Here is a 25,186-nt window from a genome sequence, read left to right on the forward strand (position 1 = left end):
ACCCTCACAGAGCGGAGGCTCGTTAGCACTTTAAACTGCAGAAGGGGAGGAAGGAAATGGCTCAGATCAAAATAGAAGGAAACAGTTTCTCCAAACCTTAGACCTGGTCTACACTTAAGATTAAGATGGAGATCGCTCTGGTCCTCAAGGGGGTGAAAAATCCACACCCCAAACACTGTAACTGTGCTGAGCTAAGGAAGAATTCACCAGGAAGTGGAGTTCCTATAGCAAAGCCAGACCCCGTCCCTCGATGTAGTCTGTGCCACGCTGCCTGGAGTGGTTCATGGCCGGGGCAGTGCCTACTTCAGGGGAAACATCCCAAACGGATTTTTTTCTACAATTAAATTGCACCAAACTACAAATGTGAATTCCTGGATTACTGTAACCAGGCATAGGTGCTCTGTACCCACCGGCAGCCAAGCTCCCCACCTCACTTCCCACCTCCACCTCCTCCTCCCCTGAGCGTGCTGCATCCCCGCCCCTCCGCCTGCCTCCCAGCGCTTGCCGCTGCCAAAGAGCTGTAGCAAGCTCCAGGAGGGAGGGGAACCTGGCGCGCTCAGGGGAGGAGCCGGGGAAGAGGTGGAGTTGGGGCGGGGCTGGGGGCAGAGGGGGGGTCGAACACCTATGTCACCATGGAGTCACAGACAGTCCCCTTGGGCACTGCATCTCTCTTGCCACCTAGGGAAGCTGGACTTAGCGATAAATGGTCACTTGCACCAAAAATCGCAACATATTCCGGTTGTTCCCAGTCCCAAGAGAGCAGTCACTTACCCAGATCAATGTGTACCTCAGCTCTGACACCAAAGACAATGCTGGTAGCCAGTCCTGTAATGAACCAATGAAAGACTTATTAACTAGGAAAAAGGAACCAGCGTTATTTACACGTTAAAGCGAGTAACATCGACGTACAAATGACTTCCGAAAGGCTGCAGAAATGCACTAATCTGTCAGCACGGAATGTCTTTCCAGGGCTAACCCGTGACAAGCAGCGTGGGGGTCTCTTTGCTTATGTTTAGGAATCTTTGCCCCTCAGAGTCCAGACAGCATGAAAGAGACCCCGTCTCTTATTGTCAGCAATTTTTACCCCCTCCGCCCAAGTCCAAAACTGAGCGGCTCATAGATCTCCCCTTCCTGGAGGAAGTTAGGAATGCAATCAACAGGGCCTCTCTCCTTTGATGCTACACATGCCTTATCTGCCCGGCAGCGGGCCCTCTTGAGCACTTTATCTTAATTAATGCTGCTTATCATGTTTGGTGAGTTACACAATTACAGAGGTTTACAATGCAAACACTCAATATAACTTGATACCCATGGGCTGCAGAGGTTATAAATGAGATCAATACATGCAGCATCCTGCAAGCATTTGATAGTCTAAACACATTCCTATCAATGTAACGGCTAATATCTACGTTTGCCAGACTGGTGTCTGTGTTCGGCGAGGCCTAGGGCATTAGCCTGAGCTGGCACCAGCATCACAGTCTCTGTGCTATGGGGTTATAGTGGCCTAGCTAAGCTCCATGGCGATGCCTCTGTAGCGCCAGTAGTGTAAACGGGCCTTGGTTTTTTCATATGCGGTCGTTGCAGCTGTCGGAGTCTAGCGTGCACACGTGAACAACTCCTGCATTTCCCCAAAGTTTCCTTGAGCTCAGGTTGCCTGAGCAGATATAATTTAAAATCTGATGGCAAAAATGGGAGTAACAGGGCTGAGGAATTGCACAACGAAGGAATTACCATGTTACATAAGAACGGCCACATTGGGTCAGATCCGTGGTCCATCCAGCCCAGTACCCTGTTTTCTGACCGTAGCCAGGGCCCGCGTCAGAGGGAATGAACAGAACAGGGCAATTTATTGAGTGATCCATCCCCTGTTGTCCAGTCCCAGCCCTGTCTTGTGCCATCACACCAGATAGCACACAGGAAGGTGCGAGACTCTCCGATCGGAAGGAAGGGTACACACAGCATTGTCCTTGCCTGAGGGGCAGAATGAAGCAAGGGCCACCTGCAGTAGATTTGTGCCTGTTTGTGTTAGTGGCTAGAGGCTCTGCTCTCTAACCCACAGGGGTGCTGTGACAGCGTGCCGTGCTAGGACACGGCAACACACCAAGACAGTGGTGAGCTGAACATGGGAGTGTGGAGGGAGAACGTGGTATTTGGATGTGTGGCGTGCAGCTGCTGCAGGATCAAATGGGCATGTTCCCCCTGCCCTTCAATGGGTGGTTCCAGGAGGTGGGGTAGGTGACGTCAGGTTTAGTCTCATGTATCAATGTTCTATTTTGTAATGGTTATTTCAAAAAATCGAAATGATTTACAATAGAAGAAAAGGGAGCACTGGTAAGTCCTGGTTATTTGAAACCTGGGTTGACTGAAATTCCTGGAGTTCTCTTTAAAATCAGAGTTCCACTTTTTGCGAAATTCTGATTTTTGGAGATAGTCCCCCAGCCCACTTGGAGAACTGGGCTTGGCTGTGTAACCACAATGCAGCAGAGGAGGTAGTCCTCAGCTAAGAGATGTGCAGCTCAGTGATGCGATAGCATAGGGGTGATGTGGCCAACAGCTGAGTCCTGGGAAGTTAATTTTTTTTGTCTGCAGACTGCACTCTGTGCTGTAGTCTCGCTGTATTCATCACATGGTAAAACATATGAACTGCAGCGTCGCTAAAATACAGTGACACTGAAAAGCTGCACATTCCACAAGGGATTCAGAGCAGTAGCCATACTCTCAGAGGATTAAATGGTGCAACATCAATACGTAGCTCCTGTAACTCGGGCATTTCTGTTCGTAAGAGGCCCTGTTTCTGAACTGTAATCCTTGTTAGCCAAGGATAGCCTTTACAGAACGGCTAGAGTACGGTAGCAATCCACATGCCACAACGGGAGCTTTTACAGCAAGTGCAAAATTGGATATTGTTGCATTTGGCAGATAAGATTTTATCCTCAGAGAATTTTGCTTGGCAGTTAACTAAGCTGGAAGCCTACAGCTGGTAGGCAGGATACCAGGAGCACATCTGGAGAGGCATGATTCACGGTCGTGTGTCCACTGGCTGCTGCACAGATCAGTGACTCTTCTTGCAACTTTTAATTCCGGCTCCAGGAGGCTCATTCTTAGATTAGGGTTGGAAGAGACCTCCGGAGGTCATCTAGTCCAACCCCCTGCTCCAAGCAGGACCAACCCCAGCTAAATCATCCCAGCCAGGGCTTCCTCAGATCCCATGCACAGACTAACCGTGGGAATCACAGGAGCACTTGAAACATTGTATGGGGCCTGGTTTGCACTTAACACTTGTATTGTCCTGGTGACATTGGTCAGGGGTGTGAGAAAAACACCATTGTGCCTTCTAAAGCCTCAGTGTAGGCTCAGCTATGTTGACAAGAGTCCTTCTGTCAGCATAGCTGCCATCCACTGGGGAGCTGGTATCCTGCCCAGGCAGAAAAACTACTTCTGCTGGCGTGTACTAGGGTACTATGCCAACCTAAGCATGCTGGCACAGGCTACTAGACGCAGCCTGTGCTGACGGGAGGGATTTTCCTCCTGGGTAGGAATACCGCCTCCCCGAAGCAAACTAGCTACGTAGACCCAGCTGCGTGTGCGCTGGGAACTGGGTCCGCGAGCTACATCAGTCAGAGGCGTTTTTCTGTGTCGACCTAAATTTAAGTGTTCACCAAGCCTGAGTTTTCACCACCATTGGAGCTGTGTGCGCTGGGGGTGGACAGGGCGGTGGGTGGCTTGCCGCTCTGGGTAACTAACCCACAAAGCCTTTAACGCCAGGGGGCTGGGCTGGGCTGTTTTGACGTGCCGGTGGTTTTATAAAGAGAGTTTCCTTGCAGGTTATTCTGATTCTGTCCGTGTTGGCTACTGGTTTTTTCCCAGTAGGTACCTTCTGCAAGGAGGAGTTCTTTTCTTTTCCTATTTTCTTTCTCTTCTGACTTTGGGCTCCTTCTCATAAGGTGTCCGTGCCTCCTGCAACCTTTCTTTGCATAAGAGATGATATTTCTAGAGTTCTGGACATAAGATTGTCACCTCTCTCCCCCTCCCCTGACAGCTGTCCATTTCTCAGGTTGGTGGCTAGACCTTTCTAGGGGGTTACTGGGTCAGTAAGTGAATTTACGTTGAAAGGGAATATGACAAACTTGTGTTTGGCATGTTGAAATCTTACTCAGTGCTGTAAGGGATGAGGAATATCTCGAAAAAAAGAACTTAACCCAAATTGCTGCTGCCTCGCTCACTTTGAGTGCAAGGCTCTGGAATACATCCAGGGGGCTGGCAGGGCTCAGGGTGGGTGGGGAAATTTGCCTTTGTCTTGGGCACACGATTTCTGTAACTGTGCAGGGTGGTCACTCACGTTGGCATGCACCAAGCTGAGACAGTCTTCCCGAATTTCCTGCTCCAGGAGGTTTGCTCCTTGGATCCTGGCCATAGACTAAATGCTGGAATCCCCGAAGCAGTTGGATTGACGTTTTTAAGAGTCCGCGTGTGCTCCCCATCCACCAGAAGCTGAGAAAGGAAATGTTCGAGGGACCGATGCACCTTTGCCTCAGTGGAGAAGGCACCGTTCTGCTCTGAGGCTGGGAGTATTCCTAACCATTCCCGTAGCATGCCTCCCCTGGTAGCTGAGCATATGTGATGTCAGTGCTACTCCCTGGCATTCCCCGCAGGCGGTGTGAACAGCCATAACCCCTTTGGTGAATCGCAGGGTACTGGCAGGTGTGAAGGTGCTACAGAGTCAGCATCTTGAGTGCTGCAGCAGATGCATTCTGAGTGGGTAACGGGACACAATGGTGACTGCTCAGTGCTGCTGTCTGCCCAGTGTCCTGCAGTATTGAATAGCTAGTTTCCAAATGCACTGGCTGATGTGTCTGGCTGGCTGCCGGGACCATCCTGAGATGTACAGAGAAAGTTTAAAATAAAATAAAAACAAAACTTAGCTGTATGTCCTGCTTCTCACTATGGAGAAGGCATCCAGCGCCCAACGTGAGGCAGAGCTGGCTCTTCTGGGAACATTTCAAAAAGGAAGAGACCCCAGTGGTTGTGACCAGTGTCTATGCAAGAAACCAATTAAATCAAACTGCTGGTTAGGTGCCACATCTAGCAGTGCTAGTCAGGTGATGTTGCCTGAGAGATGCCGCGGCAGTGATAACTGATGAAGCACCTTTAAAAGAAGAAAAGGGCAGGGGAGTTAAAGGTTTGGTTTATTTCAGCAGAGCGGGGTATGGCAGCTGATTCCAGCGGTTTGGGTCTGCTGCTCCAACAGCGGGCCTCCCAGGGACTTCTTTAACTTTACAATTAATAACCTGGTTTGGAAGAAGAGCATGCTTACATGGCGGATCTGGGGCGGGAGCCGCAGCCTGTCTCTGAAAGAGCATGCTTACAGTTGGCATGGTGGAGGGCAAGTGGAAATCAACATGCCGGAATCATACTCTGAACACGCGTAATACATGATAAGCTAGTGTCACTGTCTTCACTTGGAACAGGAGAAAGTAGAATGGAAGATGCTGCAAATTGGTGGGTTTTTTATTATTTCAAAAACATTTTAGCATTGAGCAGGATAATAAAATGTTTTCTAGTCACAGCAGCCCTGAGGCAATAAACAAACAGTACGTTTGTGCTATAAAATGTCTGTCAAATCTTTGTTGATTTAATGTAAAGCCTGTTACAGCAGCCTGGCTTTGTTCCTGCCTCCCTGACCAGACTCCTGGGAGCTTGGATACTCATCTGTGAACATTCTTCTTGGCTCAGGGTTTTACCTCTCAGTATTTCTTAGCAACAGACTCAAGTACTTGAAGCCTGTGCTCACTCTTCTGTAATCCGTAGCTCAAAGCCATCAAACCTGTTCTTGCAAAGTATTTAAAAATGGAGGTAAGCCCCTCCATATGTCCCAATGTCAAAGATTGTGCTTGAGGTTTCAGATCAGTGTTCCACAGAGAAACAGTCCTAAAATCTCTTGAGCCTCTGCAGTTATGAATCAGTGCCCTGCATGAGCAGCAAGATGCAAGACTCTTTCGAGTGTAAAGTTAATATTGAAAAGCAGCTGAAGTATAAATACGACCAAAGGGAAATATACTGAGTTTATTGCATTGTGTAGCGCCTTCTGTCCTGAAGTGGTCCAGAGCACTTCATGGGTTGTGGACCCAATCCTGCAACTGGCTATGAACAGGGAGCCACCTGCCTTTGTGCAGAGCATTTGAAGGATAGGAATAAAATTTCTCGATACTTTAAATGACTGCTTCATGGAGCAGCTGGTACGGGAACCCACAAGGGGCGAGGCGACTCTAGATTTAATCCTGAGTGGAGCGCAGGAGCTGGTCCAAGAGGTAACTATAGCAGGACCGCTTGGAAATAGTGACCATAATACAATAGCATTCAACATCCCTGTGGTGGGAAGAACATCCCAACTGCCTACCACTGTGGCCTTTAATTTCAAAAGGGGGAACTATACAAAAATGAGGGGGTTAGTTAGACAAAAGTTAAAAGGTACATTGACTAAAGTGAAATCCCTGCAAGTTGCGTGGGCCCTTTTTAAAGACACCATAATAGAGGCCCAACTTCAATGTATACCCCAAATTAAGAAAAACTGTAAAAGAACTAAAAAAGAGCCACCGTGGCTTAACCACCATGTAAAAGAAGCAGTGAAAGATAAAAAGACTTCCTTTAAAAAGTGGAAGTCAAATCCTAGTGAGGCAAATAGAAAGGAGCACAAACGCTGCCAACTTAAGTGCAAGAGTGTAATAAGAAAAGCCAAAGAGGAGTTTGAAGAACGGCTAGCCAAAAACTCCAAAGGTAATAACAAAATGTTTTTTAAGTACATCAGAAGCAGGAAGCCTGCTAAACAACCAGTGGGGCCCCTTGATGATGAAAATACAAAAGGAGCGCTTAAAGATGATAAAGTCATTGCGGAGAAACTAAATGGATTCTTTGCCTCAGTCTTCACGGCTGAGGATGTTAGGGAGATTCCCAAACCTGAGCTGGCGTTTGTAGGTGACAAATCTGAGGAACTGTCACAGATTGAAGTATCAGTAGAGGAGGTTTTGGAATTAATTGATAAACTCAACATTAACAAGTCACCGGGACCAGATGGCATTCACCCAAGAGTTCTGAAAGAACTCAAATGTGAAGTTGCGGAACTATTAACTAAGGTTTGTAACCTGTCCTTTAAATCGGCTTCGGTACCCAATGACTGGAAGTTAGCTAATGTAACGCCAATATTTAAAAAGGGCTCTAGGGGTGATCCCGGCAATTACAGACCGGTAAGTCTAACGTCGGTACCGGGCAAATTAGTTGAAACAATAGTAAAGAATAAAATTGTCAGACACATAGAAAAACATAAACTCTTGAGCAATAGTCAACATGGTTTCTGTAAAGGGAAATCGTGTCTTACTAATCTATTAGAGTTCTTTGAAGGGGTCAACAAACATGTGGACAAGGGGGATCCGGTGGACATAGTGTACTTAGATTTCCAGAAAGCCTTTGACAAGGTCCCTCACCAAAGGCTCTTACGTAAATTAAGCTGTCATGGGATAAAAGGAAAGGTCCTTTCATGGATTGAGAACTGGTTAAAGGACAGGGAACAAAGGGTAGGAATTAATGGTAAATTCTCAGAATGGAGAGGGGTAACTAGTGGTGTTCCCCAAGGGTCAGTCCTAGGACCAATCCTATTCAATTTATTCATAAATGATCTGGAGAAAGGGGTAAACAGTGAGGTGGCAAAGTTTGCAGATGATACTAAACTGCTCAAGATAGTTAAGACCAAAGCAGATTGTGAAGAACTTCAAAAAGATCTCACAAAACTAAGTGATTGGGCAACAAAATGGCAAATGAAATTTAATGTGGATAAATGTAAAGTAATGCACATTGGAAAAAATAACCCCAACTATACATACAACATGATGGGGGCTAATTTAGCTACAACGAGTCAGGAAAAAGATCTTGGAGTTATCGTGGATAGTTCTCTGAAGATGTCCACGCAGTGTGCAGAGGCGGTCAAAAAAGCAAACAGGATGTTAGGAATCATTAAAAAGGGGATAGAGAATAAGACTGAGAATATATTATTGCCCTTATATAAATCCATGGTACGCCCACATCTCGAATACTGTGTACAGATGTGGTCTCCTCACCTCAAAAAAGATATTCTAGCACTAGAAAAGGTTCAGAAAAGAGCAACTAAAATGATTAGGGGTTTAGAGAAGGTCCCATATGAGGAAAGATTAAAGAGGCTAGGACTCTTCAGTTTGGAAAAGAGAAGACTAAGGGGGGACATGATAGAGGTATATAAAATCATGAGTGATGTTGAGAAAGTGGATAAGGAAAAGTTATTTACTTATTCACATAATATAAGAACTAGGGGTCACCAAATGAAATTAATAGGCAGCAGGTTTAAAACAAATAAAAGGAAGTTCTTCTTCACGCAGCGCACAGTCAACTTGTGGAACTCCTTACCTGAGGAGGTTGTGAAGGCTAGGACTATAACAATGTTTAAAAGGGGACTGGATAAATTCATGGTGGCTAAGTCCATAAATGGCTATTAGCCAGGATGGGTAAGGAATGGTGTCCCTAGCCTCTGTTCGTCAGAGGATGGAGATGGATGGCAGGAGAGAGATCACTTGATCATTGCCTGTTAGGTTCACTCTCTCTGGGGCACCTGGCATTGGCCACTGTCGGTAGACAGATACTGGGCTAGATGGACCTTTGGTCTGACCCGGTATGGCCTTTCTTATGTTATGTTCTTATGAATGTGTGGCTCCAACATCCCTGAATTGCAGCCACCTCTGGGTTGTCACACTGCATTGGTTTGACTGCTGTATAGTGTTGCTATGCAGTTTAGGACAAGAACTGAAGAGGAATACCTCATTTAATGGAAGTTAAAGGAGGTGGTTTAGGTAGCTGGAATGTAATTACTTGAATTGGAATTTGGCTAGGACATCTTTGTGTGATGCTTTAAAGGAAAAAAGATAGATGAAATCAGAGCTGTAAATAAATATTGTCAGCTGAAAACTGGTTAATTTTAAAATTAGGATGTTGCAGGGGCTAAACAGGCCCTTGAGCCCTCTGATGATTTTTATGGCTTTACAATCCTGTTTTGCCTCCAATCTGAGATGCGAAAGATGTACACCGAGAGGAACTGTCCATGCACAAACCAGTGAGACTGACTAGCCACAAATACTGTTGAAGGTGCAAAGTGACAATCTGGGAAAATAGAAACAGTTTGTCAATTTACGAGGGGGCTTTTGAAGGCGAATAATATAGATAGGTGGCCAAATCCCATGAAAATTCTGTCCAGTTTGGGCATCTAACTCCCTGAGGAGAGTCAAGTGTTACATGTAGTACGAGTGGCACCAAACAGTCCGGTGTCTGTGACTTTTTGTTCACGGTGATGACCTGAAAGTAATTTTCTTTCTGGAATATTTGAACTTTGTGGGCTTTCCTCTTTGTAGCTTGATTCTGTGTGTATGAAAGCAGCCTTGTGACTGGCATCCTTACAGTCTCTGGGCTTAGTTAAATCAGAATGAAAATCTTTGTGCATCTCTCTGGAAGTCTGTAGGAAAGTGAAAACGCAGCTAGTTGCAGTATTTGTTGGGGGTAGGCAGCAAACCTGCTCCTGGTCGTTAGCTGTTGGGCAGTGGAGGATTCAGAGCTAACCTCTCTCCATGGGTATGGAGAAGGGATTATCCAGTCTCAAAACCAAGGTCCCAGTCCTGCCATTGACTAGACAAGGGTGCGCGTCTACGTACAATGTCACTGCTGTCAGTGGATGCCCCACGGTCAGTTGCAGACCTAGGGCTGTGTCAGCATTTTCTCAGCCCCTGCTTTCAGGAATAGACAGGGTAAGAGTCAGTGCGCCAGCAGCAGCACGGCAAGCGCTCCTGTGCCCAGAGTGGTGAGGTGAGGGCATTGCTTGTGCTGCACTCCTGTGCCCGGCTCGCTGCATTTTGTATGCAGCATAGGCAGGGGCCCTTTGTGGAGTCTTGCTGCTTTTCAAATCCCCTGTGGAAGTGTGTGGCCAGGACTCAGGTGGCCCATCGAAATCAGCACAGAGATTGGAAAACAAAACATGCGGTTCTACTCACTGCCTCTGTGTCTCCCACTCCACCTCCCCACCGTTAATCCATTCTGCTCCCTCCCTCGGAACATCCTTTTGTCCCTTTGCTCGCTCACCTTTGCTCTCTTTTGCTCTTCCTTGTTACAAAAACAACGTCTCTTTCTTCATTCAGGTCTCTTGAAACAAGCTTTATCCGGTTAATCCACCAAACGAGGGGGCGGTGGGGGGAACAAACCTATCTGCAGCAGTACAAGATTAGACCTTTCACTTGTGTGTGGGCTCCCTGGGATTGAAACAATAGATTGAGAGCTCCATGGGGCATAGATTAGTTTCCTCTCTGCTGCATGCAGATAGCCCTTAGTGAATTTCCCAGCATCAGACACACCCTTGAACAGTGCTAAACCATGCTTGTTTCAAAGATTTGAGTTAAATATGTTTCAGCGGTAGTACTGCCCTTCAGAAACAAACCCTATGTTTAACAATAACTTCTCTGTGTACACAATGGTGTTGTACCCATATCGGTTCCCAGAGCAGCTTTCGAGCTCTTCTTCATGTCTGAGAAACTATGAACTCGCAAGCTTGTCTCTCTCACCAACAGAAGTTGGTCCAGTAAAAGATATTACCTCACCCACCTTTTCTCTCTAATAACTTATCTAGTGCTTGTCATTTTCAAAGTGGTTTACAAACACTAAAATGATACATTATAGAATCATAGATTATTAGGGTTGGAAGGGACCTCAGGAGATCATCTAGTCCAACCCCCTGCTCAAAGCAGGATCAATCCTCAAATCCTTAAATGGCCCCCTCAAGGATTGAATTCACAACCCTGGGTTTAGCAGGCCAATGCTCAAACCACTTTTCCAAACATACAAAAAACAGATGAAATTAATAGGCACCAGGTTGAATACAAACAAGGGGAAGTAATTTTTTAAACAACACACGGTTAACCTGTGGAACTCATTGCCATGGGATGTTATAATGGCCTAAGTATAACTGAGTTCAGAAAGAACTAGATGAGTTCATGAAGGGTAGGTCCATCAATGGCTGTTAGCCAAGATGGTCAGGGATGCAACCTCAAGGTCAGTGTGACCCTAAGCCTCTGAGTGCCAGAAGCTGGGAGGAGAAGCCTGGGGGCTATCTCCAGTTGCCCTGTTCTGTATGCTGTGCCTGAAGCTCTGGTATGGACCACTGTCAGAGACCGGATACTGGGTTAGTTGGACCATTGGTCTGACCCAGGATGATAGTTCTTATATTTTTATAGGCAGTGCAGGTAGCAGTGCTTATACTTAAGGTTATCTGATGCTTTCCATTCTAAGACCCTGTTTTCAGTTGCTTGTAACTTTGTCAAACTATAACCATTCAGACTGAAATTTTCCATGCTGGGTGACTTCACAGTCTGAATTATTTGGGATGTTTCAATTGAAATGGTTCAGCCTTTCCAGAGCACAAAGATAGAGAAAAATACATTGTCTTGTCCATATTAAAAAATAACAGAATAGCTGTAAGATGTTGTTTTAAATTTTATTTTGAGAAGATCTAGCACTTCCATGCTACAGAGGAGGGACTTGAAATTTGGCAGGGGGAGTTACCATGGTGCCATCTCCATAAAAATTTGCCCAAAGGTCGGCCAAGTTCTGAGCCTCTGAGTAACCATGATTTGCACATGCTCGGTACGGATTTGTTTGACAGCAACATTCCCTGAAGATTCCCTCTGCACGGCACATGCTAGTGACTTTGAGAACTGTAATTCTCACTGGTCATAGCAACAGTGGGTGACAGGACATGTGAGATCTTGATGTGGTGATAGCTGTTTCTGCTGGAGGTCCTGTCTTCACTACATGCTCCACCTCTAGGGTCCCAGAGGAGCTGCATTGCTGTTGAATCACGGTTATGACCTTTGTAGATTCAGCCTCATGGATTCTAACAGTTTTCAACTTTGTAAATGGATGTTTGTCCCCTTCGTTTTTTTTTCCGGTTCCTTCTCCTCCTCTTGCAGCTCTCTTTAACCTGAAGGCCTTTGCTGAGTGGTGGCTCTGGGAGTTCCTGGAAGAATGTCTGCAGTGCACCTGTTCACCTTCCCCAGCAGAAAGCTGCTCCTTGCAGCTCCGTGGGCCTTTCAGAGACAGGCTGCGGCTCCCGCCCCAGATCCGCCATGTCACTAACAGTGGAGGTGAGAGCTGAATTACAGCCCATGGAAGCTGTAGGTTCCACTCCTGAGTCCCAGATCTCTGCTGCTACTGTTTGGTGCTCATGCAAATGAATGACTGGTTTAGCCTGGGCAGCTGTGGGGCAGGCCTCTGCACACCACTCTGCTAGATACATAGCTGGTCCTGGAGCCGCTGCTGCTAGTTTAGTGCTGGGCTCCCTCTGTGACTCCCTCAGGGCCAGTGCACCCTGAGCCACCGGAGTCTGAACACTGACCCTTCTCAGGGGACAGGGGCCTGAATCCTTGTCAGGTGACTTGGGACTGGACATGCAGATAATTCTCTCCGCATCTCGGCCCTGCTCAGCCTCAGGCCCTCTTATTCTGTTTCTTTGTCAGCAGAATGCACCCTACATTCACACCGGTTTAATCAGAGCAACGTCTTAGGTCAGGTTATGGAAACCCAAACGTTAGCCCCTTATGTGTGATTTCTCTAGCTGGAATATCCTCTCTGGAGGGATTTTCTCTTTATTTGCACAGACTCTGTAATAACAAGGTTTCCAAGAACAGTAGATGTCTGAACAGTATTGTCTATATACCCACCTTAGCTTCAGTCCTGGGGCTTGTCTACTACACAACCAATTAGTTCATGGCAAACTGGGGTGTGAATCTGCCCCCCGCTAGCCTGCTGTGCACTAACTGTTGTGGACCCTGCTGATGCACAGTAACAGTGCGTTAATGCGCTTTGATCTAGTCCTCTTTGAAACAGATTAGATCAAAGTGCATTAATGAACTGTTAGTGCATGTCAGCAGGGTCCATGTGGACCAGTGGTTCACAACCAGGGGTACAGGTACCCCTGGGGGCACGCAGAGGTCTTCCAGGGGGTACATCAACTCATCTCGATATTTGGCTGATTTTACAACAGGCCACATAAAAAGCGCTAGAGAAGTTAATACAAACTAAAATGTTATACAGACAATGACTTGTTTATACTGCTCTATAGACTATACACTGAAGTACAATATTTATATTCCAATCGATTTATTTTATAAATACATGGTAAAAAGAAAGAACGTAAGCAATTTTTCAGTAATAGTGTACTCTGATATTTTTGTATTCTTATGTCTGATTTTTGTAAGCACGTAGTTTTTAAATGAGGTGAAACTTGGGGTACACAAGACAAATCAGACTCCTGAAAGGGTACAGCAGTCTGGAAAGGTTGAGAGCTGCTGCTGTTTGTGTGTGTGCCTCAGTGCTGTATTTCTAGTTCCATTTGTGTTGTGTAACACGGTGCCTCACGGGCAGGGTGCAGGCATGTTTCGTGAACTATGTCCCGTCTGTCACTTATGAGCTATTGTGTGCATTTAGTCACAGGCCACTCAGCTGTCACCAAACTAGCTGGTAAGTAACTATGACAATCAGCTTCCCCCAGACCTCGGGATTATTTGCTGAACTTCTCTGGCCTGTGTCTAAAACTACATCTAGTCACATTGATGTAAATAAAAAATATGTAATCTCTAATAGCTGGGGCTAGCCACTTCTTGTGTTCTGGCAAGCTGTACAGGACCCACAATAGCGCTTATTCCTTTTATTTTAATTTTGTTCTCAGCGGATCAGTGCACCAGCTTCTCTTCTGGAGGGCTGGGTAAAAAGTTGATGGTCATATGTGGATAGCGGCTCCACTCTTCATGGCTCGTTGTTCGCCTCACGTGGCAAAACTCTCAGGCTCTTGCAGAGGGAGGCCCTCGGCTAAGTCGCTGCCTCTCTGAGAAGTTACTGGTTACGTGTGCGAAGGGAGCTTGGCAAAGCAGCTCCCTGGTGGTGGTTTGCATGAGCGGTGTCAGGAAGGAAGTGTGTGTGCGTGCGTACATGCAGCACAAGTGCAGGATTTAGGCTATGTTCCTAAGGGAAGAGTGTGGGCGGTGGGCTGTGAACAGCTGCTATTTGAGCACCGATGGTACTTCAGAAATCTCTGAGGAAATGTGGTCCCTGCCCTGGGGAGCCTGCAGCCTAGTGCAGACTTGAAATCCCCCAGTTGCTGGACCTGGCTCGATGCAGGGCAGTTTTGGTTGGGAACGAATGTGTTATAATCAGCCCTGCCCCTCTGGGCAGACTGGGATTCTCTGGAAACTTGATCTGGGTGGTGTTCCCCTCCAGGCTGTTAATTAGCTCTAGAGTAGAGGCAGAGCTGATTGCCTTGTTCCACTCACACATCAGGACCAATCATTAGCAGTTCTCCAGCGTTTCTGTACTGGCCCAACGCTGCAGACACCGTCAGTCCTGACACCGCTCTGTGAAGCAGGGGGTGAAATCCCTGGTGTACGGGGGAAACTGAGGCAAACAAGGGCCTGCCTTTCAGTGGTGCTAGTGCCCAGAACTCCAGTTGAAGTTAATGGAGCTGTGGGTGCTCAGCACTTCTGACAGTCAAGCCCCAGGCCTCGAGGGAACCTGTCAGTGTCCAGTTGGGGAGGTGAGGTGCTGTGCTCCGACCACGAGAGCTGCCTGTGGAGAGCTGTGATGCTCACCAGACTGTGGGTGAGTGCGTCAGCGCCACCAGCCGCAGAGACCCAGGCCTGTAGTGTACGTGGAGAGCTCTCCTGGCTTCTGTGCCTAGATCTGCAGCTGGGGGTGCTCCAGAAATACCGTGGAGAGAATCCCGTGGCCTCTAATGCTGGAGCCAGGTGGAAATCCCCTTCCAGCCTGATAGGCCTGGTCGCTGTGTGCAGCCAAGCGGCATGTGCTGCCCTGTGCCTTTTGCCCCCTCCTCTGCCCCTTCTCCACAGACCCTCCAGGCGACTGGAGCCTGCCTTGCTGCTGCCCTGCAGAGGCACCTAACTTCTGGCAGCAGTTACACTGGTAACGTTTTTATCCCTGCTTCAGAGGCATCTCCTGGAAACAGCATGAACAGGATTCTGTGTTCTCAGAAGGCAGTTCCATCTACTAGGTTGTTGTATGATACGAAAAGAGGGAACTTACAATCGCAGATGCAGAAGACAGGGCTCCTTGGAAATCCAGAGACAGGTGGGGGGCGAGCCATAGTGGGAGGGGCGCGTGTGTACCACACGTGGGTGCCCGTTCTGTTTCAGTGTTAAGATCACTTCTTGTGGGTCTGCATGCTGCATGCTGCAGGTAGATTGCAAACACTGCTGGGCCCCAGGGAGTTCCATGGGCTAAAAGTCAGTTTCACAGACAACAGGGTGAAGCAATCAACCTTGAGCAAAAGGTGGAAGAGTTTGTCCCAGCCAGGGGAATCTTGCAGCTTGCTTTGCAGGGGCTCATGCTGACGTTTTCTTTTGCTCTGGCGTTCACAACCCCTTGACTCTGCTTTGAGTGTTATGCTCAAAGGAGCCTTTTTTCAAAGCAGAGCTTGTTCAGAATTGCAGATGACCTCAGTCAAAGCCGTACACTGGGCTCAGGTTTGTCTGAAAGGCTTGTGAACCTCTGCAGCACTTTTGCTCTTTCCTGATTTGAGAGTCCGTAATGAAACGGGAAAGCAGGTGCTGTGCAGTGTCCTCTGGAGCGGGCTGCATGGTTCTGTTTACCTGTGGGAAATAGAAAAGCCCCGCTGGGACTCTGTAATATATTCAGTCTGCCATTCCCTCTGGCCTCTCGCATCCTGCCTGCTTCTGCCTGGCTCTTGGGTCTTGGGAAGCCAGCCTCCTACCTCATCTGAGAGATGTTTTCAGTTGCTTTCTGTTTCTCTCTCGGCCTGTGCCCCAAGACTCTCCCTGAGTTTTGTTGTAATTTACCCAATGGACTTTGCAAGGTTTCCTTTCCCTGGGATGAGAGGAATATGATGCCAATGTTGCTTCATGGGCTCAGGGTTATGATGCCAGGTGTATAGTCTGTTTTTAATGCCTTGTCTGTAACTGAGATAGCCAAGTGACACTGCCAGTGTGTTAAGATATTCAAGCTGATTTCTGCCAACCAGTTGCTAGGTTTGGTGGAGACAATGCATGATGAACATAACAGTTGTATCTTGTGTCTGCATGTCGTTTGGCTTTCAGGTAAACATTAAAAGATTAATGATCTGTGTGTTGATAGACTATTAAAACTGCAATATTGAAAATTGAATCCTGAGAATGAGCATTTTATTTCTAACTATTCCGATGAATATCAGTTATCTCTAAACAAATCAGCATTGTGGGTTTTTTCCCCCATTAGGTATTCATCGACCATCTGTATTTCTGTGTTTCTGAGCAAAGATCGGCCAACGGCAAAATGAATTTACCAGGGAAAGGTAAGTGTATCAAAAGAGGATCTGTCATGGGACCCTGCATGACATATTGAGAGTGAGTTAATGAATATTTAATGTTTGTGTCTGCAAAGCCGCTTCTGCTCTATTAATATTTTACCGCTCTCAAAAGCTGCTAGAAACAATTACAAATCTTGCTGATATTAATACCTGATCAGAATGCAAAATAGGGAAGATTTTTAATTGCAGGGATTTTTTGTGATTTTGGGTTTGTATTGATCCTTATTACCACATCGGCCACAGTTCAGCTGTTACTCTGCATGTTGCATTTTGCTTTCTTTAAAGCCAGCACTAAATTCTCAGTCTGATTGAAGATGGAGTTTCTGGCTCTCTGGATCGCACTCCATCGTCGTCAGTGTGTCCCATGGGTCCGAGCACCGGCCGTAAGTGTGTTGAGGTTTTATTGAGCTGCTGGTGAAGCCTTTAGCTTTTTGGTTTCTGTTGATGAACTTATGTCCTGAAGGATACAATGATTTTAAGTCCCTGGATCCTGTGTGGGAGGGACGAAGCCAGGGAGAAGACAGTAACAGGACTTTTTCACGGATGTTAGGGCGGACAGGGATTGTGTTATAACCACGTAGTGTGACCACCTGCAAGACACAGGCCATAGAATTTCATCCAGCAATGTCTGCAGTGGAGGGAATTGATCTTCCCGATGATGGACATGAACACCAAGCCCTAGAACCTGCTGGTGAATTCTGCAGCAGAAGACTGCAGAAAGCAGCTTGAGTTTAGCTGCACCTTTGACCTTGCTTTAGTGAGTAGGCTCACTTGTGCTTGTTTAGGAACTCTGAGTTTTGGGAGGTGTTAGTGACCCCATCTAATAGTAGGTAGCACTTTGGGTAGCAGTCTGGTCTTGGCAACCACCCCTCTGGCTGTCCCCCAGCAAGTATTCCCCTTGTTACTATTGGGGAAGCAGGGAGAGAAGTGACATGTTCCAGACACAGCTGGAGTCAGCGTCAGATCAGGGTTCTTGTTCCCTAGTCTGCCCAGACAGCAGGCTGTCCGCATGTCTGTCACCCTGAAGCTGATAGACCCAGTATTTTAACAGCTCTTTTTTCTTTTGAAATGGGTAGCAGGCAAAATTAGAGGCCAACCAGTCTCTGTAAATGCTGCATATTTGCCATCTGCCTTGGCAGTAGTTGAACAAGCACATGGATGGGCAGGAGCAGAGCTGAATAACATTTGAGATCACAGTCCCTTAAAGCAACTTTGTCCGGCACCCCCTGCTGCCTGGGCAGTGGAGGGCCCAGAACGTATGTGGCAGGTTTCACTTCAGGAATCTGACGTGTGGCACGTTCCGTCTGGTCCTTTATCCTGGAATCCCGTATTTGTGTTGTCGGATTCATTTCAAATGCCCAGATGAGCCATATCCTCACCTCTAAGTGACCTTGACAAGCGCATGGGACTGCCAGGGAATCCCGGGAGGAAAAGTTAACCATAAACCATATTCTCCTACCCCATTTAGTGCAAATTTCTAGCCTTCCTTTTGAACTACATCCCATTACAGTCCAGTTAGTCTGAATTTCTGTCCATTCCAGCTGTAAATGCTGTGGAGGCCAGAGGCTAGTGGGCATTTTAAATTGCTTTTGGAGAGGAATATACATTAAAAAGTCAGATGACCAATTCCTCACTTCAGAGACCTATAACTAGATTGTAAAGTCTCTGAGCCCAGAACTGCTGCTCTTCGTACAGTACCACGCACAGTCAGTGCTGAACACGTAATGATGTCAAGAAGAGCAGCATGCCTGACTCAGCTCCCGGGGCACAGCCAGTGCCCTGCTGGGTGTGAGAATGGACTGCTCTGCATGGGCACACGGGCCACTGGTAAATGCTTGCTTCCATTAAGAAATTTGTGAGGAGAAAATATTTTTCTTTGGCAGCGTTTTGGAATGGCAGTGAAATAAAATGCACAGCGGTCCCCTTCCCCTCTCCCACGTTCAACTTCTGCCCAGCTCCATGCATTGCAAGGAATTTACCCCAAAAGCCTGCTGTGACCTAAGGGCAGGATTGCAAACCCTGCACTAGTGGGTTCGGCCAGGAAAGGGGGAGGGAGGGTTGGCCAGTTTTAATAGGAGCTTTGTGGAATCAGCAGAGCAAGAGACAGACTTGCAGGAGCAACAATCCTGCTGGAATCTCCTACAGAGAAGTTGCGTCTTCACGGAGAGCCAAATGAAAGCTTTAGTGTTTCAAGAGGAAACTTTATTTAACATCAGTTTCTGGCAGGGGAGTATTCAGATTGGCAATGCTTGTTGCTAGTATTTACACTAAACCTTCAAATACATAATTTGTTTAATAATTAACCCAATTTGATGCTCATTGGTCATCGCTTCTGCTGAAGCAAACCCACCAACCTCCTGGAAATCAAACCAGAAGAGTTTTCTCATGTCCTAGCTAATTTCTAATCAATGTAAACAAATGCATAGAGGAAACTTCTTGTTTATGGAACTGATAGAAGGGTTGTGTTGTGTAGTTCAGTGAATATGTGTAATACAACAAAGGAAAACTGCAAGAAAGGATTGGGGACGCAACTGGGATGGAGGGCAGTAAATCAGTCTGTCACCTTGGAGGTTGATGTTTTCTTGGCCTTCATGAGGAGGGAAAAGCCTGGCTAAGCCAAAGTGCCCCTGGCCGTACATACAAAAGCTCTGCCATTTACCCCTAGTAAAGCAAAGCTGGCGCTTTTGCTGCACTCCTACTCTTCTAGAATTGCTCGCATGGAATACCCAGAGCTTGGAGACTTCTATTCTGTTTTTACTTCAGTTCTTCTCTGTTTTGATGGAAGTCCTTGCTTCAAAGCAACACATTTAATAGAGGGAAGTAATAGGATGAAGATAAGCCAAGGAAAATTTGGTCTGGATATTTTGGAAGTAATTCCCTAAGGATTTCCTTGATACGTCATTCTTAATTTTCTCTCCTAAACTGTAAAAGCAGCAGAGAGTCCTGTGGCACCTTATAGACTAACAGACGTATTGGAGTATGAACCTTTGTGGGTGAATATCCACTTCGTCGTACATGCATCCGACAAAGTGGGCATTCACCCACGAAAGCTCATACTCCAATATGTCTGTTAGTCTATAAGGTGCCACAGGACTCTCTGCTGCTTTTACAGATCCAGACTAACATGGCTACCCCTCTGATACTCTCCTAAACTGCTGCGCAGCATTGCTGGTAAACAGGTGCCTTCATCCCCAGCAGTAAGAAACGATCTCTTTACGTACAATCTGAAAATCACTTTGCACTTCTTTTGGGGATGTAAGATGGTGATAAATCGTGAGGTTGATTAGACCCTGGAATGGTCTCTCAGGAGTTGTGGTGGAAGCTGAGTTAGTTCCAAGCAGACAAGACAGATGGCTTGGCGTGTTCTCTCCAGGGCCAGTTGAGGTGATCAATAGGTCTTTGTGTGATTTATTGGAGGCTGAGACTCTCCTGGTGTCAGGTGGCTCAGTAGGAGATGGGCCGGGTAACCAGATGTATGCCACTGACTTCTTTGAACATGTGCTGTTTTCTTTGCAGATGCGCACTGGCGTGGCTGCTTACTAACTGGAAGCTGAAGGTCTCCCAGCCTCTGTGCAGAGGAACAGAATGCGGGTCACCATGAGGCGGGTGTTGCTGGTGCTTGGCTTTGCTGTTGCCCTGATGGTGACTGTGCACCTTGGCCAGCAGATGTTGGAGTGCCAGGAGCTGCTGGACAGGGGCTATGGCAAGCGGACGCATGGGCTGATGAGACCAGAAAACGAAGAACTGGTTATGGTGGACTCCAGTCGCATCGAGTACCGGTACAGCAAGGAGATGCCGCTGATCTTTATCGGTGGGGTTCCGCGGAGTGGCACGACTCTCATGAGAGCCATGCTGGATGCGCATCCAGAGGTCCGCTGCGGAGAAGAGACTCGCATTATTCCCCGGGTGCTGGCCATGCGCCAGGCCTGGTCCAAATCTGGGCGCGAAAAGATGCGCTTGGATGAAGCGGGAGTGACGGACCAAGTCCTGGACGCTGCCATGCAGGCGTTTATCCTGGAAGTCATTGCCAAGCACGGGGAGCCAGCCAGATATCTATGTAACAAGGACCCCTTCACGTTAAAATCCTCTGTCTACCTTTCCAGACTCTTTCCCAATTCCAAATTTCTGCTGATGGTTCGAGACGGCCGGGCTTCTGTCCATTCCATGATCACAAGGAAGGTAACGATTGCAGGCTTTGACTTGAACAGCTACCGAGACTGCCTTACCAAGTGGAACAAAGCGATCGAGGTGATGTATTCCCAGTGCGCAGAGATTGGACAGTCCAGGTGCCTGCCCGTCTACTATGAGCAGCTGGTGCTGCACCCCGAGCAGTCCATGCGTGTCATCATGCAGTTCCTAGACATTTCCTGGAGCGACGCAGTGCTGCACCATGAAGAGTTAATAGGGAAACCAGGTGGAGTCTCCCTTTCCAAGTGAGTGTCAGTATGGCTGCCGCTGCTTTCCAAAGAGACTCCTGACTAGACGGAGCGGGTCCTTGCCAAACCTCCTTGGGGCATGGCCATCTTGCTTATTTTCATGCCTGGTTTTCAGGAGCAGAGGGATCGATATACCCAACTCTGCTTTAGAGTATTGGTGTGTCTCTAAGTAAAGAACCGCGTGAGTGTCACAATGGCGGTTAGCTGCTTAGGTGAGGATTTTTAAGAATGCTGATGTCTCAGTCATCTGACTTGTAAATAAGCGGATGATTTCAGGCTCTGCTTTGGCAGAGTCCTATTTAAGGAACTCCAGTTTCGGGGTAATCTATGTCCCCTTTCTCTTTTTCTACCCATTCCCAAATATTTCTTTAAACATTGGATTACGTTCCAGCTAGCACTGAATGATTTGAGGTAGCATGCAGCTGAGGTTCCCACACGATCCTGGCACAGAGGAGTGTGTACACACAGCATGCGTCTTCGAGAGCTATTTCTTATTTTGAGCTTCTTGCTGCCGTTGTTTGTAGTGATCGTTTTGGCTACTTGGTAACTTTAGATTAACCTAACCCAACTGCTGACTGTAAACACGGATATATGGGAAGTAGCCAGACAAGTCTGTCTTCTAACAATCTTTTTCTGTTAGTTCTGTACATCCGGAACGGGGAGGTGGAGAAGAAGGAACCCACGGTATGGTTTTTCTCTGAGCAAGGGAAGGGGAGGACATTGTCAGGCCATACTTTCATCAACACGAAGGGTGTGTCTGCACTGCAGCGGGACACCCGTGGCAGGCCTGTGCCAGCCGACTCGGGCTCGGGAGGCTCCGGCTGGCTGCGGGGCTGTTTAATTGTGATGTAGATGTTCGGGATGTCCCGAGCTTTGGGACCCTCCCACCCGCAGGATCCTAGAGCCTGGCCTCCAGCCCGAGCCCCAGAGGTCTATGCTGCAGTTAAACAGCCTGAGTCGGCTGGCAGGTGCCTCGTTGCAGTGTAGACTTACCCAAAGAGAGAGGAGCAGGGGAAGCTCGCGGCACGTGGTTTGTGATTCAGTACCCGTGCAAAATGCTGGCTCACGCTAGTCAGCATTTTACTGGGTGTGGTTCTCTTTGAGTCACAGTTGAACCGATGCCCCACTATGCCACGCTGTGGAACTGAGGCCTGGCTACTTAGTGGAGGGAGGGAGGGAGAGGCGGGAAGAGTGATTAGCGTCCCATATTATTTAAGGACTGCAAAGGGGCAGTAGGGCCTCATTGTCCTGGGTGCTGTACAAACAGAAGAGCACTTCCTTTTCCAGAATTAGGGGCTCTGGCCCCGGTGGTCCGTTCCAAGGCAAGTCACTACATTGCTGATGCGCGTGAGTGGGGGTGTTTGACCAGTGGCGGTCGTGAGTCTGGAGAGCCTCTTCGAGTCTGGCTCCCCGTGGTGTGTAAGGCGTGAACGGTGCAGACGTGCTGTGCAGGAACTGGGCGCAGCTGAGCAGGGGGGATGCAGAGCATGCAGTTCACTCGTGACTTGGGCTAGAGCTTTTCTCCTTTATGGCCTTGTCTTTCGTTAGCTCCAACCCCTCCCAGCCAAGGGAATTGTGGTTTGTGGTAGTGAGGGAAGGGGAGAGCAGCTACTGTGGTAGATGGAGGCATGTTTCTTAGGCAAACTGATGGCCTCTGCTGGGCTTTGTATATTTAAAAATCTACTGAGAGCAAATAGCCCATTAACTGACTAACGAATAGCCCATTAATCTATTAATGCTGCCCAGTTCCCGAGGGCCATGTGGCAGGTAGCCACAAATTCCTTGGATTTTTTTCCTGCAGTAACTGGGGTGAGAGGTTTGGCCGTAGGAATGCCTGTCCCTTCAGAGGAGGGTGGAAATCAGGGACTGCTCGCCAAGGCCTGAGGTGAGACAGGTCGCGGATGGGAGGCTTAATCTCTAGAGCCTCAGGCACCCTGGATCCTTCATGGTCTGGCGGCTCCTGCCGCACTCCTACTGCAGCCTCTGCGCCTCGTGCGTGAGCCAGAGATTTACGTGTCCTGAATAAACAGAACTGTCTCTAGGGAGGGCTCTAATTTTCATGCTAATTATGTAAATCTGCCTAATTACAGGACGTTAACTTTGCTGTCTCAAAATATAAAGGGACAGTTTGTGCAGTGACAGGCTGCTGCTCTGCTTTGACTGCAGGGTGCAGACTGTCACTGCCTGCAGCGATGCTTGGATTGCAGTGGGACACACTTTCTCTCTCTAGTGAAAACAGAAACTGCAGATGATCTAACACAGAAGGCGCAGCAAGGTGGGCAGGACGGACGGGAGCGTCCCTAGGCCAGGCAGAGTGGGGAAGGATGCGTGGCGCTTGGCTATTGAAACGTGGAGCCAACCCCTTAGGTGTGTTAGTGTTGGGTCTTCGGTCCTGCAACTCTACCATCCTAGTGAAGGCACTGGTGCTTTACCGATAGATTTAAAGCCTCTGTTTTATGAGCTTTAAAGCCTCTGTTTTATGAGCTTTGTATCCTGAAGATGCTGAAAATATCTGCACTACATGCGTCTCTCAGGCATTGAGAATGAGAATTCAAATGGCAGTAACCTAGCTGCAGGCTCCTACCTATGAACGCAACATACATCCAAAACCCAAGCGACTGATTTCTACTCTCTTTTCAGGATAGAAAGATCAACAGACCAGGTTATTAAGCCTGTAAACTTGGAAGCTTTGTCCAAATGGATCGGGCACATTCCAGGGGACGTATTGCAAGACATGGCCCAGATAGCACCAATGCTCGCTAGGCTTGGCTATGACCCATATGCAAATCCACCCAACTATGGCAATCCAGACCCCTTGGTAATCAACAACACCCAGAGGGTGAGTATTGCTACTGTCTGCTTAGAATGCTGAGGGTCACTGGATGATGGTGGGAGTGACGCATGTTACAAATACAAAATAGCCACAAAAATGTGGATTTACTATATGTAATACTGACTTACATCTCTCTCCAGGGTTGGAGAGGTCACTAAATCATACCAAAGAGAACCCTTTAAAAACCACTGCCCCTCTTTAAAAGATGATAAAACTACAGAAGGGGACGTGCCAGTTACATTTTCCTTATTTTCAAAACGTTGGTTCAGATGACAGATTCTGTGATGTGTGAGAGATGAAATTCCTTTTGGTCTTGTGCCGCCGCAGGGCAGATATTGCACTACTCGGTCCTGCCAGCTAATTCTGGAAGCCTCAGGAGTGTATTGGGTTTTTTTTTTAATTAAGACCAAGTTAAAAGTCATGTAAATGCAAAGCTAGAAAACTCCGGTCTCTCCCCAGTGGCAGACCTAGAAACTGATGCTTCATTCCTTAGCTCACCCCAAACTCACTCAAGTCAAGGGGAGGCTGGGTGCAGAAGAGATGCAAGGTCATGTCCTGGGACAGTGCTGCTACTCAGGCTGTGCTAAGGTCTAGGAGACGTTCCCCAGAAGATTTACATGTGCTGCTCTGGAAATTACAGCCCCCACTAGGGGGCGATGCAGAGCCACGAGCCAGTTACTAAAGCAGGGGCGGGCAAACGTTTTGGCCTGAGGGCTGCATCGGGTCTCGGAAATTGTGTGTGGGGCCGGTTAGGGGAAGGGCTCGTGGCCCGGCCCCCACCTCCTATCTGCCCCCTCCCCCCCCCGGGACTGCCCCATCCACACACCCCTGTCTCCTGAGCACCCCCAGACCCCTGCCGCCCCATCCACCCCCCCTCCTTCCTGACTGCCCCCCGGGGACCCCTGCCCCATCCAGCCACCCCTTCTCCCTGTCCCCTGACTGCCCCCTGCTGCCCCTGCCCCCTGCTGCCCCATCCACCCCCCCCTCCTTCCTGACTGCCCCCCGGGGACCCCTGCCCCATCCAGCCACCCCTTCTCCCTGTCCCCTGACTGCCCCCTGCTGCCCCATCCACCCCCCCTCCTTCCTGACTGCCCCCCCGGGGACCCCTGCCCCATCCACCCCCCCCTCCTTCCTGACTGCCCCCCGGGGACCCCTGCCCCATCCAGCCACCCCTTCTCCGTGTCCCCTGACTGCCCCCTGCTGCCCCATCCACCCCCCCTCCTTCCTGACTGCCCCCCCGGGGACCCCTGCCCCATCCACCCCCCCCCTCCTTCCTGACTGCCCCCTGCTGCCCCTGCTGCCCCATCCACCCCCCCTCCTTCCTGACTGCCCCCCGGGGACCCTGCCCCATCCAGCCACCCCTTCTCCCTGTCCCCTGACTGCCCCCTGCTGCCCCTGCCCCCTGCTGCCCCATCCACCCCCCCTCCTTCCTGACTGCCCCCCGGGGACTCCCGCCCCATCCAGCCACCCCTTCTCCCTGTCCCCTGA

At 48.4% G+C, this 25,186-nt stretch overlaps 1 protein-coding gene across 2 annotated transcripts in view; it reads left to right on the forward strand.

The window, feature by feature from the left end:
- Nucleotides 1-25,186, forward strand: part of TPST2 (tyrosylprotein sulfotransferase 2) — a 42,973-nt gene that overhangs the window by 12,339 nt on the left and 5,448 nt on the right. The window contains exons 1-4 of one of the 2 annotated variants that reach the window (XM_044990492.1): nucleotides 12,047-12,200; nucleotides 16,339-16,414; nucleotides 19,946-20,862; nucleotides 23,506-23,704. In XM_044990492.1, coding sequence (XP_044846427.1) covers nucleotides 20,015-20,862; nucleotides 23,506-23,704 — 1,047 coding nt within the window. In that variant the 5' untranslated portion in view covers nucleotides 12,047-12,200; nucleotides 16,339-16,414; nucleotides 19,946-20,014. Of the gene's footprint in view, nucleotides 1-12,046; nucleotides 12,201-16,338; nucleotides 16,415-19,945; nucleotides 20,863-23,505; nucleotides 23,705-25,186 lie in introns of those variants that run through there. The other variant, XM_044990491.1, reaches the window with a different exon arrangement.

The sequence above is a fragment of the Mauremys mutica genome, chromosome 16 (genome assembly GCF_020497125.1).
Source record: "Mauremys mutica isolate MM-2020 ecotype Southern chromosome 16, ASM2049712v1, whole genome shotgun sequence".
NCBI classification, from domain to species: Eukaryota; Metazoa; Chordata; order Testudines; family Geoemydidae; genus Mauremys; species Mauremys mutica.